Below are 14,128 nucleotides of genomic sequence, written 5' to 3'. Positions count from 1 at the left end.
TGAAAGGCCCAGCCTTCCTTCCTCAGAGGATGGGGCATATGGCCAGTCCCGCCAACTCAACTTTCCATTCATGTTCTTGTTGCTTGTGTAAGTTTTAGCTCCAAAGAGCAGCTGATGAGGGGGGGTCAGCTCACGTAGGGTGATGAGAGGGCAACAAGGAGGCAGAGTAGACACACTCATGGTCAGTCTGCCTCCGATGAGGGGTCATTTGAGCAGCTGAAGGACTTGGAGATGTTTAACTTGGAGAAGAGAAGACTGAGAGATGAGATGACAGCTACCTTCAAATATCTAAAGGGCTGCCACATGGAGCAAGCTTGTTTTCTCCTGCTCAAGAGCCTAGGAGCCAAACCAATGGATTCAAATGACAAGAGGTTCTAACTAAACATTAGGAAGAGTTTTCTGAGGGTAAGAGCAGTTCAACTGTAGAACTGATGCCCTCAGAAGGTAGTGGATTCTCCTTCAATGGAGGTTTTGTTTTTGTTAAAAAAATGATCTTCATTGGGGGGCGGGTTAAGTTGAGGTTGGATGGCCATCTGTCATGGATGCTTTAGTTGAGATTCCTGCATTGCTGGGAGCTGGACTTGATGACCTTTGGGTCCCCTCCAACTCTACAAGTTTATAATTACCATATATACTTGAGTATAAGCCGACTTTTTCAACACATTTTTTTATGCTGAAAAAGCCCCCCTTGGCTTATGCTCAAGTGAGGCAGGTACGAGCAGCCCCAAAGGGCTGATTTTGGGCTGCTCGTTCCTCCTCCGCCACTGCCGCCACCACCAGGTTTGTGGTGTGGTGAACCGGCTTATACTCAAGTCAATAAGTTTTCCCAGTTTTTTGTGCTAAAATTTGGTGCCTCGGCTTATATTTAGGTTGGCTTATACTCAAGTATCTTGGGAGAAAAGCAATGACAAACCTAGACAGCATCTTAAAAAGCAGAGACATCACCTTGCCAACCAAGATCCGTATAGTTAAAGCTATGGTTTTCCCAGTAGTGATGTATGGAAGTGAGAGCTGGATCATAAAGAAGGCTGATCACCGAAGAATTGATGCTTTTGAATTATGGTGCTGGAGGAGACTCTTGAGAGTCCCATGGACTGCAAGAAGATCAAACCTATCCAGTCTGAAGGAAATCAGCCCTGAGTGCTCACTGGAAGGACAGATCCTGAAGCTGAGGCTCCAATACTTTGGCCATCTCATGAGAAGAGAAGACTCCCTGGAAAAGACCCTGATGTTGGGAAAGATGGAGGGTACAAGGAGAAGGGCACGACAGAGGACGAGATGGTTGGACAGTGTTCTCGAAGCTACCAGCATGAGTTTGACCAAACTGCGGGAGGCAGTGGAAGACAGGACTGCCTGGCGTGCTCTGGTCCATGGGGTCACAAAGAGTTGGACATGACTAAACAACTAAACAACAACATACTCAAGTCTATACGGTATATGACCTGGGAAGGTGATGGACTCTCCTTCATTGGAGGTTTCTAAACAGAGACTGGGTGGGAATCGGTCAGAGTGTCTTTACCTATGATTTCTGCCTTGCAAAGGGCTAGACTACATGGCCCTTGGGCTCCCTTCCTACACGACAGTTCTGATTCTGTGATTTAAGCCACGCTTGGACAAGACTTGAGGGAGCAGCCGGAGCACCCAGGCCTTGCCACATGGCCATTTCAGTGAGCCCCTCACCACGGGGCGCATTCCCATGTGCGTGGAGACACAATGCCTGCTTGCACCCCCCCCCCCAGCCCACCTGCGAGACAACTCTCTGCTGAAGCCCTTCCTCCTCTCCCGGGGGTCTTGTTGGCCATTTGGATCCCCTCCTCAGCTTGGCGAGCAGATGCAAAAGGCAGCAATGTCACCCTTGGGCAGCCTCTAATTAGATCCGGCATGCCTGAGAAATTACATCTTATGCTTCTCGTTACCGCCGCATGAGACAATCAGCGGCTCAATTTCATGCTAGAGTTGCATCGCATCAGAGGCCCGGTGCTCCGTTCGCGGGCACCTCTACACGCGACAGAACCTCTCCCCCCCCCACGGCAAGTGGGGGATAGCACAGAACGTTTTCCTCTCCATTAGCACATCCTCGGCCCCATTGACTGATTCGCTGCCTGCCCTGGAACAAGGGACATTCATTACCCAAGCCTGGGGTCAAATCTGGACAACCTTTGTTACATTTTGCTCAGGCAAAAAAAAAAGTCTTTTGGTGCTGTAGTTGACAAAGACCAGCTCCGAACTGTACAACCCCCCTTTCCCCCCTCCAAAGACCTAGAGTTCCCTAGAGAGCCAGTGTGGTGTAGTGGTTCAGAGCGGTGGTCTCGTAATCTGGTGAACCGGGTTCGTGTCTCCGCTCCTCCACATGCAGCTGCTGGGTGACCTTGGGTTGGCTAGGCACACTTCTCTGAAGTCTCTCAGCCCCACTCGCCTCACAGAGTGTTTGTTGTGGGGGAGGAAGGGAAAGGAGATTGTCGCTTTGAGACTCCGTAGGGTAGTGATAAAGCGGGATATCAAATCCAAACTCTTCTTCTTCTTCTTCTTCTTCTTCTTCTTCTTCTTCTTCTTCTTCTTCTTCTCCTTCTCCTCCTTCTCCTTCTCCTTCTCCTTCTCTAGAATTTGTCTGGCGGTTTAGACTTGGTGGCTCAGTTGGTAGAGCATGAGACTCTTAATCTCAGGGGCTACAATTCTAAGGATCTAGGGTGTGTACCCCATAATATGCACTCAGTGCTGGATGTCCTTTTTGGGGTGGCTTAGTGAAATATCCTCAGAGTCAAGAGTGGATTTCATGCTCTTTATTCAGCTCATAGTGGTAAGGAGGAATGGAAGTTCCCCCAGAATGTATGCTTTGTATACATTATTTACACAATGGGCCCCACGTGATTGGCTAATTCCGGGATTCTCCTGTAGGCCAATCAGGTTGTGGATTCACTTCCACCTGGAGCTGGATTGGGTGGCTCCTGTGGATCAATCAGACTGCTGCATTCTGGATCCTATTGTTCTAGGACCAATCAGACTGCTGCATTCTGGATCCTATTGTTCTAGGACCAATCAGACTGCTGCATTTTGGATCCTATTCAACTCAGTACACAACACTTAGAAGCCTTTGTACACCAATATAGATATCCTCTTTTTATCAGTATACCAGTGCACCAGTTTCCATCCCTTCTCTTCCAAAAACTGTGAATATTTATTTCAAAAAATTTATGCACTGCCTAATTGTTAAAAGAAAAGAAAAAAACCACACACCTCAAAATGGTGTACAAAAAAAGATAAAGCAAAAAAATTATCACTAAGAAAAATTACAAGAATAATTGAAAATTTCAAATGCTACTGGGTCAAGTTCAAGGTGTTCAATTAGTATCCAAAGCCCTTAATAACTTGGGACCAGTCTACCTGCGAGGTCACCTTGCCCATATGCACCCACTTGGCTGCTTCTGTCGGTAGAAATGCCATCATTACAGGTGTCGCATAAGAGCCGTCCTGCTTTCATTAGAATCATAGAATTGTAGCGTTAGAGGGGACCATGAGAGCAATCTAGTCCAACCCTCTGCAATGCAGGAATCGAACTTGCTCTTTGAGTGTGGCATCTTTTCGGCAGACTGCTTTGAGATTTTTATTTTATTTTATTTTTACAAACCAGCGGTGTATAAACATTAGGAGACAAACAATATGCTAAATAAGCAAATTAATAATATTAAGCATGGGGGCCCTTCATCAGCTAGATGATTTGCTCATAGTCTTTTTATTCTATCCTAATACCAGCTTCCCACTCCCAAGATACAGGCAGACTTTGGTAATCTTTTGTAATATGGCGCCCTTGCAAGGCCAAAATTTGACACCCCCAAATGGACCTTCTCAGTGATGGATCTTCTCAATTTTGCACCCCTTCGGCTTGGCACGCCGTGTAGCAGAACCGCTGTCCAAGATCTAGACATTCATGAAGAAGCAGCAATGTTGGTGCAATGAAATATCTTCTCTTATTCTCTTCTATCCCCCCTCATTAAAAAAAGGAAAGGGCAGGAGGCTTCCAGGGAGCTAAACGTGGGGGCCCTTCTTGTTCCCTCTCCAAATCTCTTCTGGCAGTTGGAGTGTCAAGAAATGCATGTAAAGAGGCGAAATATTTAAGCAAACAGATAGCATCCAAGCCTCCCGCCTCCCCAGCTGAGTAATTGCCAGCTTGTGATGAGCATGAGAATTTGTCCATTGCCCTTGGGCTGCTGCCTCACAAGGACATCAAGCCCCGGAGTTCAGCGCGCACGGATCCAGGGGGGGGCAGGCATGGGTGTCACAGGGTGGCCCCTGTGAGGGTGAGGGGACAAGCTGAGCTGCAGGCAGGGCACCCATGGAAGAGCACCATTGCAGACCTTTGAGAAAGGAATGGTCTTTGGGAATCCAGATGTGTTAGATGTGGGAATGTTGTGAGGATATATTGATTACAGTCATACCTCGGGTTACAGACGCTTCGGGTTGCGCAATTTTGGGTTGCGTACCGCGCCGAACCCAGAAGCAGCGGAACCGGTTACTTCTGGGTTTCGGTGCTTGCGCATGTGCAGAAGCACTAAATCATGCTTCGTGCATGCGCAGAAGCACCCAATAGCGACCCGCGCGTGCGCAGATGCGGCGCTGCGGGTTGCGAATGCTGCGGGTTGTGAATGTACTTCCCACATGGATCACGTTCACAACCCGAGCGTCCACTGTAAATATTATCCTTCCGAACTCATGCTAGTGAATTTATTCATGCAGCAGAGTACATCCCTCCTTTTACACAGCAGGAAACTAGTTGCAGATTCGTTAGAGTCTCATAAGTTCTATTATTCCTGGTTAAGATCCCTTTGAATCCTCATAAAAGAATAAAGACACAACAGTCTTGTTCATAAGTAACAATAAGAAGTTTACTCACGATCAGAGCACAGTGTGGTCCCTGAAGGCAGGCTTTAGGCTTGAAGTTGCAAATAAATAGAAGGAGTGGATTTACCCCATATGGATATATCCCTGTACTGCCCGCTGAGAGCCAGCAGTGCAGTCCAGGAGGCAAAAGGCAAAAGAGTCAAAAAGAGGAAGGTGGCTGCATGACTGGACCTTTTGTTAGGTCTGGAAGGGCCATGCCCACCTACCTGGTCACATGCAAAAGGAAGGATGCTCCAGACCAGGTGTAACAGGAAGTTCAACTGGCTGGACCAACATTTCCCTGCATGTTCACTCTAGGCAAACAGGAAATGTTGTACTTGACTGCTCCAGAGGATTACATCCCACATTAGAGATGGACAGGTATCCCCCGCTGGCTCTGCATACTGGGAATTCTGGGTAGTAAAGGTAAAGGAACCCCTGACCATTAGGTCCAGTCGTGGCCGACTCTGGGGTTGCGGCACTCATCTCGCTTTATTGGCCGAGGGAGCCGGCGTACAGCTGGTCATGCTGGTCATGTGGCCAGCATGACTAAGCCGCTTCTGGCGAACCAGAGCAGTGCACGGAAACGCCATTTACCTTCCCGCCAGAGCGGTACCTATTTATCTACTTGCACTTTGAGGTGCTTTCGAACTGCTAGGTTGGCAGGAGCAGGGACCGGGCAATGGGAGCTCACCCCGTCGCAGGGATTCAAACTGCTGACCTTCTGATCGGCAAGTCCTAGGCTCTGTGGTTTAACCCACAGTGCCACCCGCATCCCTCTGGGACCAGGGTTCAAATCCCCACTAGACCATCATTCGCTCATCATTCATTCGTAATTTTATTTGTATGCCACTTTTCCACTCAAAAAAATCAGGCCAAAGTGGCTTACATGGAAGAAGGCATTTCAAAACCAAAGAGTGCAAAAACGTTTCCCTAACATTTCAGTACTATAAATGTAACAAGATCAGAGACTGCCATCTGTCATGGGTGTTTTAGTTGAGATTCCTGCACTGCAGGGGGTTGGACTAGATGACCCTCCGGGATCCATTCCAACTCTACAATTCTATGAGTACATTAACAAAATCCAACAGCAAAACTAAGTTGGGAGCTTGGCAGTTTTACCTTGGTCCTGGAAAAATCCATCCGATGACGTTGCTCGCTCATCATGAAGCTCCCTGGGTGACCTTGGGCCAGTCGCTATCTCTTGGCCTAACCTACCTCACAGGGCTACTGAGAGGATTACATGAGGACTGGGACTTGGGAGACGAGGGTTCAAATTCCCACTTGGGCATCATGACACCCACTGGGTGACCTTGAGGCATTCACTGCCTCTCAGCCTGACCTCCCTCCTAGGGTTGTCATGGGGATTAAAGGAGGAGGGGGCGAAAGAACCATGTATGCCCCTTCAAGCTCCTTGGAGGAAAAAAAGTGGGATAAAAATACAATCAATAAATAATAATAATACATAGTAAATCGTGAATGAAGGCCACCCGTCCTCTGCTGCCTCCACCTCTCTCAACTGGGCGTTCTGGTATAACTGCCTTCCCCCTGTCGCCCAGGTCAAATTGCACTCCATCAATTCAGAGATGGTTTTTATATGTACAGCAGCATCTCATAAACAAGGTAATTTGCTTGTTCTCTGTGGCTTGAGGAGCTCCTGAAGGAAATCCATCTTGTGGAATTTAATGAGGTCTTTTTTTTTTGCAGCTGAAGTTATCTCTCTCAAGTTCATGAAGGGAAAGAGACGTGCGTCTTTGATGGTTTCATGCCAAAGGATGCTGCTCTGATCCCTGATTCCTTGACTAGCTCCTGGTTTTGAAACATTAGTGGCTCTTTGGTCCTTTCTTGCTCATCCCCGAGAGGAGCATCTTCAAAGCTCATGTCGTCGTTCTTCCCAGGCTCAAGAGATTTCAACCAGAGCGGACAAATACAGAGAAGTCCCCTTTGACATCTATTTAGGCCCCATTTCCCAGAAAGAATCTCTCATTCGGGGATCAAAAGAGGTGCCAGGGTGCAGATTCGAGGGACCCGTGGACTATGTACTCATTTTAAAGAGTGGGGCCATTCTACCAAGTTGTAATTACCTTGGGGTTTTAATTTCTTTAAAAAAGTAAACAAAATAAGACAAAGACAAAGAGCATAAAGAACTACTGTGCTGCCACAGCAGGTTCAAAACAGCAAAAGGTTGGACATTATCATTGAACTTGTTGTTCCAAAAGATTATAAAATATACCCCCCCCTCCACAAACCTGTTAGGCTGGTTTATATGTATTGTTTTGTAATTAATTAGCTTAATCAAACCAAATTTTCTTCAGTCCATTCAGATATAGCAGGAGATTTGATTCCCCCACCTCCTAATTATTTGATATTGCAATCTTAGCAGATGTTTTAAGTTTGAACACTACTTCTTGATTATTTTGTGGAATTGCAGCTTTTAGATAACCAAGCAGAACTATTTAAGGTTCCAAGGGGTATATTGTATCCTAACATATCAAAGACATTAGCATGAACAGATTTCCATAATATCTCCAGTTGAGAACAATTCCAAAAGATGTTTATGTAATCTGTTTTTATTCAATCCACCTCTCCAACATTTATCCAATCCTGATTTATATAGGATAGGACAAGTTGGGGTCTTATTTCTTTTTAACCTTTTGCAAATTCACAGGGTCTTACTTCTAGATAAGTGGGTATAGGATTGCAGACATAGAAAATTAACTTTATTTATTCCCAGACTTTTGGGGGCCACTCCCCTTGGATCCATAAACTCACCCCCAGTGCCTCCCACCTTACCTTAGAAAAAGGATTATTCGGGAGAGCGGTTTGCATGACCCACTAAGGCAGATAATAGAACACAGTAAAATGCAAAACAGCAACAATTAATTGCACATGCATTCAAAATCCAATTCAAACTCTTTTGTTGAATTTATTCGACAGACTTGATCCAGTGATACCAGCTTTTTAAAGTCTGATAGTCATTGACACCTCTGGCAACCCCCTTGTCATCCCCTTGCCTCTTAGCACCCACCCCCCTGGAATCCCACTGCCCCCGAAGAGCAGTACCCCCCCCACTTGGGAACCATTGCACTAGACTGACCACAACACGCTCCAGCACATCTCAGGTTTCTTATTGTACGTTTGTTTGGCTCACACCTGGCCTGGCTGCTTAACTGGTAGAGCAGCAATCCATTTGAAAGTTCATATTGGCATAACCTATTGGTGTTTCGCAACTTTCTGACTAGTTGTAGGACCTTAGCCTGCACACACAGAATCCACGGAAGCAATTGGCAACTTGGCTGCAGACAGGATAGACGAAGCAGGAACCAAGAACTTGTAGTTAGGTGTTTATTATATACAGTGGACTATTTACAGGAACAGAACACGGATCTTTAGCTTGCTCTCTCATACACGACTCACAACTCCTACACTGACACAGAACAACTGAACACGAACTCCAAACTAACACATTCCAGTTAGTAGGCCATTAATTATCACTCCTTTGAGAGAGCTTGACCAATCAGGGAGCAGTCTCCATGTCTCTATTATCACCAGGCAGACTTACTCCTTCAGATTGCCTTCTGGCTGTCTGCCAAACCTTAATTGACTCTGTTTGAGTAGCTGCACGTACACAGTTTCCCAACAGTTTATAAGGTCATCCGGCCATCTCCTATACCCAGGACCTCTAGGAGGCATCAGGAATGGAAGTCCCCTTCTATGGCCTATTTATCGATGTTAACTGTCCATACACACAAGCAGAAGCAGATATTGTAATATCCAATGGATTGAGATTCGCCAGAATCTCCTTCCTTGTTACACGAACCCAAGGTATTCCATGCTGTTGGTTGTGATCCCTTTGTTCTGGATGACCTGATGATTGATGATGATGATGATACCAGTGGAGCATATTTCAAGATGTGCTCCAGCTCAGTAATCCTCACAACACCTGCAAAGGTAGACTGGAATTATTAGCATCTGGTAGGAGATGGTGATCAGGAGAAGTGAGGAAGCTCCCTTTCCCAGCCCAGTCCAGACTGTTATTAAATATTTATAAACAACCATTCATTATAAAAGAATCGTAACAATCCCAGTCGGTGTACACAGCACATTGAAACCACGATCTGTTAAAAGCCGACAATTAAAGGAATCCGCAGTCAGAAATGTCAATTTAAAGTATCTGTATGTATGGCTGGTCCACACTTTTGCTTGCCTTATGCCTAGGAAGTGCAGGTCCAAGTGGTTTTCTGCTTTCTAGGCACGGGTCCGAGTGATTTTGCCTTTGTCCCCCCAGAAAACATGCTCTTTAGCGATAAATCAGAACAAACAGCAGTCTGTGCAAAACCTGATTGCCGTTTGCTCCAATTCAGAGCTAAGCCATGGGTTTTCCCAGGGGAAGGCAGCGGGGCAAGCAGACTTGTGGATGAGCCCATTGTCTTCACTGACTAGCAAGGGGTTGCCTTGCAGAGAGAAGGGAGACCTTTCCTATCATCTCCTGGCTGAGATTGTTTACAGCCGGGGTCAAGGGTAAGCTTTGCTGCCAGTGAGTGGTGAGCCTTCCCCAGGAGGCTGCAGAGAGACTTGAACTCAGGACCGTCAGTATGCGAAGCAGATGTGATAATAGTGGGTAGGGGTACATGGTGTGGGTGTTTGTGTGTGTGTGTAGAACAGTGGCTCGTCTAAGGTCTGTCCATGAGTTCATGCCTTTAACCCAAGCTATTTGAGGGACTGTGAGATGTGGGTGGCGCTGTGGGTTAAACCACAGAGCCTAGGACTTGCCAATCAGAAGGTCGGTGGTTCGAATCCCCACTATGGGGTGAGCTCCCATTGCTTGGTCCCTGCTCCTGCCAACCTAGCAGTTCGAAAGCACGTCAAAGTGCAAGTAGATAAATAGGTACCGCTCTGGCGGGAAGGTAAACGGTGTTTCCGTGCGCTGCTCTGGTTTGCCAGAAGCAGCTTAGTCATGCTGGCCACATGATCCGGAAGCTGTACGCCGGCTCCCTCGGCCATAAAAGTGAGATGAGCGCCACAACCCCAGAGTCGGCCACGACTGGACCTAATGGTCAGGGGTCCCTTTACCTTTACCTTATTTGCTTTTTTTTAAAAAAAGATATTTATTAAAGTTTCAGATAAAAAGAAACACATCAATAAAAACAAGAATTTAAAAGTAAAAAGGAAAATACATTATACAAAATACAGAAAAAAAGAAAAAACAAAAAACAGTTAAAAACAATTCCATCTTTTCATCACTACTTTTAAATTTATTATTTTCTGGACCTCCTCATACCTCCCTCTTTTGTATTCCAATTTAGTTTGTTTGTCCAGCAATTCCTTTCCCTCCTTTTTAATCCCAATCCTTAATCTCAATATAATATAACATTAAATTTTTATCTATTAATAGCCAATTTTCCATTCTTTTGACCTTTTTAATCCTGATCCTTAATCTTGATCTGTATATAACTTTAAAGCCTGTACAGCTAGAAACCACTTAATTTCTATCCAACATCATTCTAACATTCTTTAATTTTGCAATGTTTCTGTAGGTAATCTTTGAATTTCTTCCAATCTTCTTCCACCGACTCTTCTCCCTGGTTTCTCTTCAGATCGTATAAATCTTTCGCCTTTTACCTTTACCTTATTTGAGGGACTATATCCTCCCATCAAACCGGCCTGGGTTCTGAAATCTTGAGGGAAGACCCTTCTCTCAGTCCTGCCTCCATCACAGGCCTGCTTGGTGGGGATGCAGGATAGGGCCTTCTCGTTGGCTGCTCCCAGGCTTTGGAACTCCCTCCCTAGAGACGTTAGACTGGCTCCCTCCTTGTTGTCCTTCTGACAGCAAGTGAAGATGGTATTATCCCTACAGGCCTTTGGGAAATGGCTGTTGTATTTTAAGGAAAGGGCTTTTAAGGAGTGCTGTCCGGCTTTTATTGTTTTTCACCATCTGCATTTTAATAGATCTGTTCTTTAGACTGTTTTAATTCTATTGGAGTTTAATGACTTTTAAACATTTGTAGCTTTTTGCGTTTTATCTGTGTTGCTTTGATTGGGGTATTCAGTCTTGAGTCTTGGGCAGGGTAATGGGAGGGATATAAAGAAACAACAACAACAACAACAACAGTGCCCTCCCATCAGATGTCAAGGAAATAAACAACTACCTGAATTTTAGAGAACATCTGAAGGCAGCCCAGTTTAGGGAAGTTTTTAATGTTTGATGTTTTGTCATGTTTTTAATATTCTGTTGGAAGCCGCCCAGAGTGGCTGGGGAGGCGCAGCCAGATGAGCGGGGTAAAAGTATTATTATTATTATTATTATTATTATTATTATTATTATTATTATTATTTTGATGCAGAGCCTCCTGCAGTCACTGCCTAGGTCACTGCCCAGGAGAGCTGTATTGTTTTGCATGCCCACAATGACACTTGCCAATATCCTCGCTCGAAACCAAGAGGTCTGGCTCCTTGGGTCGGAAAGAGAGAAGCAGCTCTTTCAGGGAAAACTCCAGTGCCCTGGGGTGGCTGCCGCTCTGTTGAACTGACCCTCCTTTCTTTTCCCCCCTCTCTCTCCCCCCTCCTCCTTTCTCCCTGCAGAAGTCGCTGACCACAGACATGATCCCTGAACAGAAGACGTTTGTGGACACAAATGGATCTGGCATCCGGCCTGCTGTCCCAGGGACCCTCTTTGCTCTCCCTCTCCTCCTTTTGATAGTGGCATTATAGAAGAAAAGAGGGATGAGTGCTCTGAGGGGGTGGGGGAAGGCGCAGCCCAAACTTTTGCGCATGCAGAGATGGACAAAGACACCTTGAAAACGTTTCCTTCGGCCTTTTGGGCTTCTGGAGTCTCTGCTTTCGAAAAGGCACGGCGGCAAGTTTTGCAGGAGCTTTGACAGGACAATTTCCCCCAGGAAATCTGTGCTGAGGGAGCACTTAAACGCCGGGAATTCTGCATACTCAAAAGAGGGGGTTTTTTCGCTTTGTGTTTCCTTTTGGTTTGAAGTGTCTAGAGCAAGAGTCCGAGAGTCTCCCATTGTGTCCAAATACATCCATTTTTGAAAGGGGTCGCGAATGGCGTTTCAAAGAAGCACGCCTGCTTTTGCAAGCAGTTGGAGAATCTTGAGGAGGCTGACTCTGGACGGAGAGACTGAGCCAGTTGTGGCTTATGCGCCTTAGTTTGCCAAACTGCTTTGCAGGGCAAGAGACAGCTATGTCCCTTCCCCCCTGTCCCCCCTGTCTCCATACCATTCCTTTTTGCTGCTTGGAAAAAAACCACACACACACAACTGTTTCCTTCCTCCCCTCAGCCAAGCTTGGCTTCCGTCACCCACAGAAGTGTCTTAACTTTCTCCTCTCAAAGCAGAAGGTGGAGAAGATGTTTGTGCAGCTGGCGGGGGGCAGGGGGGTCCCTCCAGGAGTGCAAGGAGCACTGTGAGATGAGCAGCAACACCCCATGATTTTCTAGGCCTTCAGGACAGCCTTCCTGATAGCAAACCCAGTCAAGTCTCGTGGTGGAACAAGAAGCGTATCGGACAGGTTCAGAGGAGATACCCCGTTCTGCTGTTTCTTCTGATTCCATTCCTCTCTCTTTTCTAGGATTTTTGCTGTCCAACAGGTGAAGCTTCTCCTCTTCTCAAGGTTGCCCCAATGTCACTTTGGGTTCCTGATGGATGGAAGCAGCCATAGCTGGCAACCAGCATTCATTACTCTCCTTTGATCCTAGCCATATCTAGCATATGTACGTCAAGAGAGACCTCCTTCTTTATATACCGTATTTTTTGCTCTATAAGACTCACTTTTTCCCTCCTAAAAAGTAAGGGGAAATGTGTGTGCGTCTTATGGAGCGAATGCAGGCTGCGCAACCATCCCAGAAGCCAGAACAGCAAGAGGGATTGCTGCTTTCACTGCGCAGCGATCCCTCTTGCTGTTCTGGCTTCTGAGATTCAGAATTTTTTTTTTCTTGTTTTCCTCCTCCAAAAACTAGGTGCGTCTTGTGGTCTGGTGCGTCTTATAGAGCGAAAAATACGGTACATATGGATATACGTAACCAAACACATAACCTGGATAGGGTTCCTTTAGCTTTCCTGTCTTCTTTTTTAAGGATCAAAACCACAACAAAAATGTATTATTGTAAAGGTTTTTTTTCCAATTATTATTTAACCAATGTCTACAACAGGGAACAAAATATCTCTGCCCTCCATGTTCAAGATGACCTCCTCCAGAGCCCTGGGGCTGGTGGGGGTGTTGGCAAGAGGAGAGCGGTTGGGAGTGCTTAACCAATATCTAAAATAAACATACCAAGAAGCAAAGTGTGTGCTGTTTGAGTCACTGGCCATCCACCCCAATCCTACTTCCCCATCCTGCTTGAGGAAGGTGAGGGTAAAGCTCAGAGCAGCTGCCTCAACTTGCCTTTCTGTAGGTGAATACAGCTGGAAATGGTCAGACCACCATATTTCTGGTCTGTGCCTATTTCATTTTTTAAAAAAACTATATGCTTAAAAGGTAAAGGGACCCCTGACCATTGGGTCCAGTCGTGGATGACTCTGGGGTTGCGGCGCTCATCTCACTTTATTGGCCGAGGGAGCTGGCGTACAGCTTCCGGGTCCTGTGGCCAGCATGACTAAGCCGCTTCTGGCTAACCAGAGCAGCGCACGGAAACACCGTTTACCTTCCCACCGCAGTGGTACCTATTTATCTACTTTGATGTGCTTTTGAACTGCTAGGTTGGCAGAAGCAGGGACCGAGCAACGGGAGCTCACCCTGTCAAGGGGATTCGAACCCTGACCTTCTGATCGGCAAGTCCTAGGCTCTGTGGTTTAACCCACAGCGTCACCCGCGTCCCATGCGCTTAACCTAATAAAAAATATTCTCTAAATGGTTAACATTAAAAAAATTCAATTATTTAATAGATCTAGCCTTCGATGAACAGGTGAGGAAGTTGGAGGGTGTTTAGCCTTGAGAGAAGACAGGTAGCTGTCGGAGCCAGCCGTTACAAGTGGCGCAGTTTAGTATAAAATAAAGACACAGAGAGCCAGCAATATTTTCAGGATGGTATGAGCAGCTCCTTTCGAACTTCTCTCTCCTCCCGTAGCTTTTTTTATTATCCTTTGTCTCTCTCCAGCCGCATGGCCGTTTTCCAATGTCTTACGTTACCTCATCCGGTCAAGGCTTTTATTACACCCATCACCATATAGGGTCATCACTGCCCAGAGGAAACACAACTCCATTTAAGGTCAATACATTCCAATACATTGTAAAGCTCAGAGTG

At 46.1% G+C, this 14,128-nt stretch overlaps 1 protein-coding gene across 1 annotated transcript in view; it reads left to right on the top strand.

Annotated features, from left to right (window-relative positions):
- GFRA2 (GDNF family receptor alpha 2) overlaps positions 1–13,169 on the top strand; it is an 83,502-nt gene extending 70,333 nt beyond the window's left edge. The window contains exon 8 of the mRNA XM_081017465.1: positions 11,458–13,169. Coding sequence (XP_080873591.1) covers positions 11,458–11,586 — 129 coding nt within the window. The 3' untranslated portion in view covers positions 11,587–13,169. The remainder of the gene's footprint in view (positions 1–11,457) is intronic.
- Positions 13,170–14,128: the final 959 nt, after the last annotated feature.

The sequence above is a fragment of the Podarcis pityusensis genome, assembly GCF_964106645.2.
Source record: "Podarcis pityusensis genome assembly, chromosome: 8".
In the NCBI taxonomy this organism is placed as follows: domain Eukaryota; kingdom Metazoa; phylum Chordata; class Lepidosauria; order Squamata; family Lacertidae; genus Podarcis; species Podarcis pityusensis.
The sequence above is the reverse complement of the archived record's forward strand: the minus strand, read 5'-3'. Positions and strand labels throughout refer to the sequence as shown.